The sequence below is a fragment of the Corvus cornix genome, chromosome 1A (assembly GCF_000738735.6).
Source record: "Corvus cornix cornix isolate S_Up_H32 chromosome 1A, ASM73873v5, whole genome shotgun sequence".
Classification (NCBI taxonomy): domain Eukaryota; kingdom Metazoa; phylum Chordata; class Aves; order Passeriformes; family Corvidae; genus Corvus; species Corvus cornix.
Genome location: NC_047057.1, coordinates 66,649,651 through 66,660,997, shown reverse-complemented (window position 1 = coordinate 66,660,997; position 11,347 = coordinate 66,649,651). Strand labels below are relative to the sequence as shown.

The 11,347-nt window shown below is 41.7% G+C and overlaps 1 protein-coding gene across 2 annotated transcripts in view; it reads right to left on the bottom strand.

Moving 5' to 3' along the window:
- Positions 1–1,787: 1,787 nt before the first annotated feature.
- Positions 1,788–11,347, bottom strand: part of PHF21B (PHD finger protein 21B) — a 76,234-nt gene continuing 66,674 nt past the window's right edge. For both annotated transcript variants that reach the window (XM_010410197.4, XM_010410201.4), the window contains 5 exons: positions 9,736–9,758; positions 8,273–8,431; positions 7,485–7,560; positions 6,265–6,368; positions 1,788–4,006 (listed from right to left, as the gene is read on the bottom strand). In XM_010410197.4, coding sequence (XP_010408499.1) covers positions 3,782–4,006; positions 6,265–6,368; positions 7,485–7,560; positions 8,273–8,431; positions 9,736–9,758 — 587 coding nt within the window. In that variant the 3' untranslated portion in view covers positions 1,788–3,781. The remainder of the gene's footprint in view (positions 4,007–6,264; positions 6,369–7,484; positions 7,561–8,272; positions 8,432–9,735; positions 9,759–11,347) is intronic.

The window sequence follows — 11,347 nt, the reverse complement described above, 5'->3', positions numbered from 1 at the left end:
TGCAGATGACATGCAGAACACAGAACAAAAGGTATGTATCAGTTTAAAATGCATTCTTCTAAAAGTTTAAGTGATCCTAATAAGCCATCAAACTACTAGAAAGCTGGCTGGCATGTGGAATAAACTCCTGATATAGCTGCTGTAGTTTCTGTTGCTATCCTTACACAGAGGTCTGCCATGAGAGAAGCCACTTGCTGGGCTGATGTTATTGTGAAATCATCTTGCAACATCTTCCAAAAATTGCTGCTGTGATTGTAAACAAAATACTAAAAAAAAAATTGAGAGGTCTTGACTTTGACTTCTGAGCATTTAGGTCCTAGTGGCTTCTCCCTCTAAAGAGTATGAAACCTTGAAACATCTGAGATCTTGACACAAAAATTGCTCATTCTGGCATTGCTCTGTGTTACTTCCCAACAGACAGAAGTGTTCTTTTTCCTCTCATTTCTGAGGGACAAGAGACAGTAAGGAGGAAGAATAGGTGAAATTACATTTGAAGAGGTGCAAAATACAAAACTGACAGGCTTGGAGACAACACACCATTTAAATGGCTATTTTCAGAGCAGATCCTCTGCAAGATGCCATGTGAAAAGGTCCTGTGCACAGAAAACAGTCTGTCACGGTAAAATAAAGAGCCCTGAAGTTGTGAAGTCTGGCATAGCTACAAAGATAACTTTCACTTGGGAGGGAAGGCTGGGAACCCTGCAGCTCCCGATTCTTTTCAAAAACAATGCCCATGCCACAGTAAGGAACACGGAGGCTACCATGGCTCCTGCAAATCTCCACCAAAACCGCAATTTAAATTACTAGCAAAGATTAAAGGCTACACTCTCTTGCAACTGCATTAATTATTAAGGCAACATGCAGAGCTCTGTAAATGGCTCCTGTGTGTTAGCATAGCACTGAGTTTAAAGATTAGGGTGGTGGCAGACAGGTGATGATGATGATGATGATGATGATGATGACATATGATTTGGTGGGTTTTCTGGCATGGAGGAGAGGTGTCTTCTAATACTGGAAACAACATTAGGAAAAATCAGCCTGCCTTTCATGTAGCAGGGGCTGGCAGGGAGGAGGGAGCAGCTGAACTGTAGGGGAAGCAGGAGTGCAGTGCTGAGTTCCTCTCCCCATTGCAGCCTGAAATTAAAATGGTGATACTGCCAGGAGGTGAAGACAAGGCAACACACTCCCAGACAAAAAAATACCCTTTCCCCTACCCCTGACAAGAAAACCCCACCTCTGTTTCTGCTCTGCATAAGCACTAGCCACTGTGACAGGCTTTATGTAGCTGTGACAGTGTTTTGCTTTAATTTGATTAATTTTATTGGGAAGAAGTTCCATCCCTTCCACCAGCCAGAAACCAGCCAATGCCTGTGCGGGCTGTCTCTCCTTTTTTCTTTTTAGTTATAAAGTGATTTATAAATTACTTTACAAAATAGGGTCACCACACATTTGAAGAGCATCTGAGAGTGCAGGTATGAAAGCAAAGCCCAGGGGTCTGGCAGATGGGCAATTATTCCAAGAGGTGGGAAGCTAAGCAAGGGACTGGACAGGGTGCCTCTGCCTGGGAGATACAGTGGCCTCAAGGAAGAGGCCACCTTCCTGGTAGAAAGCAAGCAGAAAGTACTGTATTCATTCTTGCAGCTTAAGTTTGAAAATCGAACACGGTGGAGAAATCTGCAGCAGTCTCTTCCCCCCCCCCCAGAGAGAGTCTGGCCAGGGAGGGGGTCCCTCAACGGGCCCTGGGCAGGCCGTGCTGTGGCCCTCGGTAGCAGTGACCACCATGACAATGCCAGGAAATTGTCAGTCAAGTTTAATGCATCATAAAGAAGTATAACTACATTGGCATATTTAAGACAAACACTTTTTTTTTCTATGCACACTATCCACTGGACAGTCCCCTTTTCAAAATAACTACTTTTAACAGTTGAAGACAGTTCTTCAGAAATTCTTCACATATTCAACCTTCCACACTTTTCCTTTTTTTTAAATTTGTCTGAGAAGGAAAAAAAAAATCATTAAACCTAAAAACATTTACATTGCAAGCCACTCAGAATGCATAATTAGCATACATTAACCAATGTATAACAACTGTGTTTTACTTAGTTCACTTTGTTCATCAATAAAAGAATATAAAAATCTTGTTCAATCGAGTGTTGTGTATTAAAATAGATTTGTATAGTACTGCACAGTTTCTCCCGGAGTTGTGAAAATGGTTGAAGGGACTATGTGCTGCCTAGTGATGGGCAACAGAAACAGCCAGTCCCTCATGTGTTTATTTTTTAAATTAAAAACAAAAAAAGCTATTCAGCACCATGTGATATGCTGATATGAGAGACTAGCCTTGTGTCCTGCTCTGGTTGCTTTCCATAAGTACCTGTTGTGCTAATTGATGGGGAACTTAAAAAGACAGAAAAATGGCACTGGGGAGTGTCAGTTGAGAAAACTGAGGTGTCCATCACCACTTTTCCAGGGGCCCTGGGGGCCAGGCAGGACCTTGCAGAATCAGGAAGACCAGCTAGTGAAACAAGCAGGTGAACTGGGATTTTCTCAGGCTAATGCTAAACACTTCCCAAATATGCTAAAATCCAACAAAATGTTAAAAAGGAAGCAAATTTCCAGAAACAAAATCCCCCCAAACCCTTTTAATTTTCCATGCCCTGTCCCTCCCCCAGAAGTCTTAAGTTCGAGTCTCCAGTTTGAGAAACAACCCCTTGAGGCAGTTTTTTTTCCTGCACCGTTTCAGCAGATATTTCTACAAGAAAAAAAAAAAAAAAAAAGAAAAAGAATTTTAAATCATGTTACATACCTTTAACAATAAAAATGCAGTACAAAAAATGTAAAGTTATCTTTTTGGCATATTATCTGTACTGACAAGAAACAAACCCCAGAATATTTATTTGCTTTTTTCTTTAAAAAAGAATCCAAAATGAAAAAAAAGAAAGAAAACCACAAAATAATCTCTTTAAATAATGAAACCCAAACTTTCAAAGATATCCACTGTTATGGTTTATGCTAAACCTTGCACAAAAAATTCCATGAGAAAAATACACTGATAGCAAAATAAGTAAAAAGGACCTGCAAAAGGAGTTTTACAGTTGTATTTTTTAAATACTTCAGAACGCATGTACAGAAGCATCAGCATGAAAATACTTCAATATTTTACTAGAAATGCTAACTTCATACAGTTTCTTTATTTAAATATCTTCAATTCCCAAGTCTAATAATACGGAAAAAAATGATCTTTTGTTTCCAAGGCTCTGTGAGTGTCCGTGATGCTGTTCCAGGTCACCTGAATCAATGGGACCAAACTTGTTCCTCTGAAAACAATCCATGTCAAGTCCTAAGTAGCTCAGTTTCTGGTTATCTCACTGAATACCCCACACACAAATAGCTTTCAGCCCAACTACTTCTCTAATACCTTACTAACGCCTTTCTGCTTAGAACAGAAAGCCTGTCTGCCACCACAAAAGGCTATCCCGCTTCCTATTGGCCATGCTTTTCCTGTTCATCCTCAGTCATAAATACATTAAGGCCAACACAACAAAACAAAATGTCATAAGCACCGAAGGTCTTGGCAAATACAAAACCGCAGCACAACCTGCTCTGTGGGAACCCGCTGCCACAGTGACCTACAAATTGGCCTGACTGGTCTGCAAGTCTCTAAGTGTATCAAAACTGAGATTGCTTCTTCTTGTCTTGGTTCCAGTTTCATCTCTCCTATGCTCACGTGCATAAAGTTTCTCGTCCCCCCTTCCTTAGACCTCGCACAGCCGACTCTTTGTCAGTTGTTACCCTGTGATGGCTGCAAGGCTTTGTGCATGGCAGCGGAGGCAGGGGAGGGTTTGATCCAAGGGATGGATAGCAGGGAGGTGGTGGTGGTCGTCGTCATGGTAACCTGAATCATCTGCTCATTTTGTATCAGTCTAATGAGGGTTTTGAGACGTTCCAGTGATGACTGAGTCCCTTTCTGCTGGGCCAACAGGCTGGTTTTTAGCTCTAAGCACTTCTGTCAAATAAAGAGAAGGGGAGAGAGAAGGAAAGACTGAGAATACATTCAGAGTGGTGTCAAACATCTCTCCAGACATCCTTTGGTGCCTTGAGTGCATATTCTGCTCAAATGAAGAATATTCTCCTTTGGGGAAAGCAAAACCATAGCTTAACAAATGGAGTAACCACCAGTACTGCACACATTGCAGCAGCTGTCTGAGGGAATAACATTCTTCCCTGGTGAAACACACTTGGAGGACATTTCCGACTCCATCCTGTAGACAGCCTGGCAGGAGCGCCTTCTGCACTCCACAGAGATGCCTGGCATGGGAGTGCAATAGCTGCATTACTGAAAATACAGAAGGCACCCCTCAGGTCTCTCACTCTTACCAAAGGACCCTGATAAGTGCTTGATGGGTGAACCTCACCAGGATGCATTTCATATGTGCCACACATTTCAGGGAATAGGAACTGTGAAGATCCATTAATCTCACTGAACATTATACCAATATTTTTCCGGCAGATAACTTTGCTCCAAGACACAACTGTTACACCACAGCAGTCACAAGAAAGCTTTTGTCCCTCGGGGTAGCCAAACTGCACCCTGTGATCACTTGAAATGTTCCATACAAACCTCTGTGCAAATGGGCACAAGAGCAGGACCTAAACAAAGGCATCCCAAATCTTCCATTTCTCCAAAAAGAGATAGGAAGAATCAGTAATTCTCCTTTCCCTTCCCAACCATAGACTGCTGCATCCAGCGCCCCATTCTTCTGTGAGGAACAGACCCAAACCCTGAGTCTGTCTGTGAGATGGAAGGGGACAGTGGTCTCTAATATCTGAAACCTGTTTCCTTTCTCCCAGTGTGCCCAGGATTCTGACCAAACCAATTACTTGTCTGCAGATTGCTCCTCTTTGGCTATGGTCCAGATTGCCCAGGGGTGGGGATTCTCCAGTCCTGGGGAACTGGGAAATGCTCACGTGAAAATAAACTTGTTTGGAAAGCAAATGTGTGGAGCTGCTCAGAGGTTGGCTTAGAGATATGAAATTTCAGATTTTTACCATTGCACCTGTCAGGTGTATGAGAGTGTTCTTTTTCATACAAATCTCTGTTAAAATGTCAGAATGAAACTGCTCTGTGCTGAGACACTTTTAATTTATTTTCTCCTTTCAAGTGGATACATTTCCAATAAATATAATCATTGGTTGATATTACCATTTAAATAAGACAGTGTTGCCCACTGAACGAACCTGATTCTGCTTAGGTAGAAATTTTACTGATTTTGATAGCCATGACACACACCTGATAGCTGACAGCTTTTCTTTTTCCAAATTTCTCAGCCCATTGCACTCTCCTACCTACTACATATGCGTGTGGTTCCATTAGTGCTATAAACATGTACAGGGAATATTCCCCAGAGTGATGTCTTTTAATAAGTTATTGCTTTTTCTTCCACTCTGTTTTATGTGATAAATATTTTAACATGCCTCCTCTGAATAACTGGAGTGGTAAAACAAGCAGTGACCAGTTACTCCTGCAGCTGCCACTTTGATTTTTCCAGTAAGGAAGTGTCAAATATTTATTGAGACTGCCATGCAAACTAACAGCTACCTCTTAGGAGGGAGGTAGCCCCAAATCAGTTCCTTCAGCCATGAAGGGTAGGAATTACGGCTTTGAATTCAGCCCATTCAGCCAGAATGGCACAATATGTGTGGGAGACACCTCCAGACAACAGACAACATCTAGTTTTGAAGTAAGTTTGGAGAGACAAAATACTTGTGAATCCATTTCCAGTCATGGAGAGATGTTACAACATTCAGTAAAGATGGTTATTTCTACTTAATATAAAGTATTATATTTATTATATTATATAAATATAAAGAGGTTTGAACTAATGGACAAGCAGCTACCAGCAGAGGACACCCTTGTGACTAAACTTTTCACCTAGAGGATGGAAGTGCCTTGAAGTCATTGGGTAGCTCAGAGCTATGGATGCAACTACAAGGAAGACAGCCATGGCTATTTGGGAAGTTTTGTTTGTGTGTGTGCCACAGGAATTCAAGTGATCTCTCCTCCTCAAGCCACTCCAGAGTGGCTTGCTTTTGTGCATAAAGGAAATGCACATGTACTTCCTCAGAGAGAAACACATTCATACTTGAAAATCTATAGCTTGGGAGCTTGAATAATTTTCTAGCCATAAAATACCATTTTTTGGGGGGCTTAAATTCTTTATAAACATCTCTTCAGGAGACTGTGTCCCCAGTCAGGTGTCTTACCTTCATTGCATTGTTGAGAAGTCGATCTTTTTCTTCTAACTGTCTATGCTCACTCTTCAGCTCACTGCTTCTCTTTAGCAACTTTCGCTTCTCTTCTTCTTTGACTGTGGAACAGTAAGGTTAAGGATGCAGAGGTTAAGAAAAGGACATAATGTGCACTTGAGGATAGAAAGCAGAAGCCGGTATTTTGCATCGTGAGTTTTGTCAGCAGGTACAGCCACAGAAATCTGGAGTTTCTGCTTGCAGGCATTTCTTCACAAAAAGGGTGGTCGGGCATTGGAAGGGGCTGCCCAGGGAGGCGGTGGAGTCCTCATCCCTGGAGGTGTCCATGGAATGGCTGGACATGGTACTCAGTGCTCTGGGCTGGTTGACAAGGTGGGATCAATTACCGGTTGGACTCAATGAACTTGGAGGTCTTTTCCAACCTAAATGTTTCTGGGATTCTATGCATGTGTCTATGTCAACGGTTAGCACACAGGACAACCCAAAAGCTACAGTGCACCTTTAGGATTAATTAAAATTCATCCTTAGACCACATGTGATCCTGGAGGTCTCCAAGAAAGAGGTGAATGGTATTTAGAAGAGGCCAGCCCCTCTTGGGGCATGAATGGCAATAGTGACTCTGGCAGAAAAGCACAATTGTAACTGTGCCAGACCTCCGTAAAGCTCCTTACAAATATGATCTAATGCCCCAAACAGCATTATTGTAAGAGTGCATCAGGGAACCAAAAAAGAATAATGCTCAATGCACAGCTGTCAAACAGCATATGACCCTAGTAGCTGCCATACAAATAATACTGAAACAGTTAGAAGCTGGTATTGCTGTGGTGTCTGAGACACTAGTCTGGCAGTGTGCTACACACCCGATTACGTGGCTCTGCTTAGCTTGACTGTGCCTCACAAACAATGATGCTGCCTCAAAATCTTGTTTCCAGCCCTGTTCCAGAGAAGGCACCACTTTGATGACAGCTTCCTCCAGAGAATGAAGTTCCTGAGAGATCACTCCCAACTTCCTTACAGGAAGAAGATGGCAAAGGAGCAGACCAAAGGGAAGGGGAGAGAAAAAGTCTGCTCTCCCCAGTCACTTACGGCCCTATGACCTATACCATCAGACCTGGCATCATTATAACATCACCTTGATATTTCTGCTAAGAAGGACTCAAATGACATTGCCCATCATGAGCAGGGAATCCCTTGTCAGTGGCTGAGTTAACCCCTACCTGTTTTATGAGTAACATAGGAGTGAACAATAGCCAGAGTTCCAGTCCATGGCACATTGTCATCTTTCTTTAACACCTATAAGCCCAGGAAACAATAAATGGTTAGGATTCCAAAAAACACACATTAATGTTTGCTCCAGCCTTACAGTGCGGCAGGACCAGAACTTGCGTCCTTGTCTCAGAACATAAAAGTGATCTCAAGTCTAAGCACAAGGAACTCTGTGGCACAGAATCTACACTTTAGTGACACCTTAGTGTTTTAGTAATTTTTTTCTTGCTTGTGCAATCAGCATTATTCACTGCAACTAGAAAGATTAGCATATAACTAACAGATTATGCTAACAGATTAGCAAAACTGTGATGGACAGTTGTGTGTAACAAACATGATTTAAAGAAAAGGAAGTTTTCTCCTCACACCTTTCAGATCCACTGGTGAACAGTGTCTCCTTCTGACACTGCCTCTGTCATCTCTAAGATTTACATTCTTTGTCTGGCTACATGCTAGTGGTGTTACTGTAAAGAAAGGAGCCGAAAGAACTGAAGAGACATTTTAAGAGGACAATTCTTAGCAATTTTAGGCAAGCTACAGCACTCTGTGTATATTCTAACTCTAGGATGATGAAAATACCAGAAATAAATACTGCTAACTCCACTAAAACCCTCTCAGTATTTCTTTATCTAATGTAGTCCACTGAGCTATGACCATAGGTTAGATTAGTTTAGGGGTACACAAATTTGAGGTGTCTCCCATTTTCCCTTCTTGGTATTCCATGCTCCATCTAGCTTACCTTCTGTTGGCACTTTGGGCAGACCCAGACCCCTTTGGGGGCAGTTTTGAGGGGTGGGTCCAAGCAGTTGAGGTGATATGCTCTAGGACATGTGCCACAGGGCTGCAAGTTAACTCCATGCTTGCAAGCAGTGCAGTGTTCATCGTGGTGAATCTCGTTCTGCAAGAGAAGGATGCCCTGGGTAAAGTCAATCCATTGAGAACATCTCTCTATACAGCATTCAAAGCCTCTACTGCAGCAGACAGACTCCTTCAAACATGAAATCTAATTGTCAAAACGACCCTGACAGACATAGAAGATAGAAATAATAGATGTATGATAGCAACAAACAACAAAAAAGCCAGAAGCAAGTTCCATAAATTGAAACAGAAACATAAAACCCAACTAATGAAACACAGGAGAGAGTCAACTAATATAGCCAGTTTGTGACACAGGAATTATTTCACTTTTTTCTTTGCCAGTGTGTTACTACAACACATGTATCCCCGTGCATGGCTCTATCTTGAGTCAGAGTTAATGTGGGGATCACTTGTCCTTCATGCCCTAAGCAGAAGGAAGCAAGCAAGAAAAGGGTTCTGGGGAAAAAGCACAGTTCCATGTTTCATGCCCATTGCCTCAAAGGGTAGCTGGGGAAACAGGAGGCTGGAGCACACCCTTAGGCTATGTACCCTCTTTTGCGAACTCCTCTGGCCTCTTTCTCCCTGGTACTAATTGTTCTCTGCTCAGACTTGCTGACAACCTTTCTCCAACAAGACTGATTAGTGCTTTGTCTGAAGCAATTCATTACATGAACTAAGACTCATCAACAAAGTTACAATGTCATGTAGTAGATTGCTATGCTAATCTGGTGGCAACATTAATTACTCTTTTTATAATTAAGTGCATTTTAATAAAGGAGACATGATTTTGAAACTCTCATGGATTGTGAATCATTATAAAAAATCAAAAATTTCCTGCTGGTTTCCCAGGAAGGAGAATAGTAATTTTATATGTTTTTTAATTCCAAAAGAATATTTTCATTTTTAGGAGCAGTAATTAAGAAGTTTCATGGCTTGTATCTTGAATTCTGAACCAGTCCTGTCAAAAAATCACTCTCTAAAATGTTACTCTTTAGACTACCTGCTCAAAGGATCTTAATTTTAACCTCAATGTAAGGAGATTTAATCTTTACAAACTAGAATAGTTACTCATTTTTCTTATAAAATTTTCATTAAACCCACAAATCTGGACTAGTAATTTTTCAGTCAGTGGAATCAACAAAGGGACTAAACTCAAGCCTTGCATGTGAAAGCCCAAGAGTTCATCTCTGAAATTCTAGCCTAGGGACGCTAAGATTTAGTTAAGTGGGAAAAGAGAATACTGCAATTAGGTACCTTGAGAGTAACTACAATAATCAGAAGCAAGCACTGAATACACAGTGATGAGAAAGATACTTGCTAATACATAAACTTTGCCACACATACCTTCCAGAATGGATCCTCATTTGCTAGCATATAAAAGAAGGGCAGAAAACAGATTAGTGGAAAATACATTGCTGCAGCGGTTGCTAGTTCTCAGCTATGGGAGTAATTTTAGTCAAGATGTGGCATAGGAGATCAGGACATTGCCAAAATTAATGCTGGCAGGAAAGAATGTAACAGCAAGGATTAGCATTTGAGAATTAAAAATGCACATTTGCAAGAATCCCATGTCCAAAGGTCTGATGCTAAAAGGTCATGGTATTTGAAATTTTCAGAAATTTTCATGCAGAACTCCTCTCCACATGCCAGTAGTCAAAAAGTCCTCCTAGAGGACCTCAGTGTTCTGGGTGTTGAAAAGGCTGGCCCTGAACATAATGTGAAGTATTAAATAGGTGCCTCTGACTAATCATTAAACACAGGTTTAAATGTTGAGCTGATTCCTGAACAAAATGGTCAGCTCCTTGTGGGAGTGAGCCTGATGGTATCATCAACTCCTTCTCATCAAACAGCTACCGCCCAGAACACCAGTGACCTTTGGATGAATGAATCTGTAGTGTTTGTATTCACAACCTGATATGAACAAGAACCAACAGAGCTTGCTGGAAAGCAGGCCAAGCCTTCCATAAAAAAAAAAAAATTGTGGAATTCAACACACTTTGGTCCAAAAATAAAAAGCCAGAAAACATTAAGAGCTTTATGGGAACTGCACAGTTGGTTGTAATTTTTGCTGCTGATTTCATAGAATCACAGAATATCCTAAGCTGGAAGGGACCGATCAGGATCATGGAGTCCAGCTCCTGGCCCTGCACAGACACCTCAACAATCCCACCCTGTGCCTGAGAACGTTGTCCAAAATCTCCTGGAGCTGTGGCAGCCTTGGGGCTGTGACCATTCCCTGGGGAGCCTGTCCAGTGCGCCACCACCATCTGGGGGAAGAGCCTTTTCTTGATATCCAGTCTAAACCTCCCCTGACACAGCTCCAGCTGTTCCCTTGGGTCCTTGCAAGGGGCTGGAGCACACTGTCCCAGTGAAAAATGCTTAATGGACAGGCCTTTCTTTGGGTTAAAGTGGAGACAACCAAACTGATATTTCTCTGTTGTCCTCCTTCATTTCCCTCTCTCATCAGAATGGGAATATAGCTGTCCCATTGTGATCCCTCATATCAGACCCACCTGGAAGTCCCCTGCCGTTGGTTTTACACACTGATGTGTGCATACATGTGAAGATGTACACATGAGTAGGCCTCACACACATGTAGGAAGAGGAACTTGAGAATAAAGAAACAGCTTTCCCTAACCTGGACCACAGGCTGTAAATCTCTGTGATCTTTGCTAACAGTGCACAGTGCTGCCATTCCTGTAGAGAGTGCAAGAACAGGGCAAGAACTGAGTAAACCTTTCTATTCCTGAACCATCCTTCTCATGCTGGCATTTTATGTGCTTCCCCAACCCTGAGCTTGCACACTCATTTTTATATTTAACAGTCTTTGACAGATTTTTTTCTTCCATAAATTTCTCTAGTTTTCCCAAGAATCGTAGTATACTATGGCAATGAGTTCTAGAAATAATCACACTTAAAAAATCTGTAGATGTTACTTCATATCCAAAAATACACA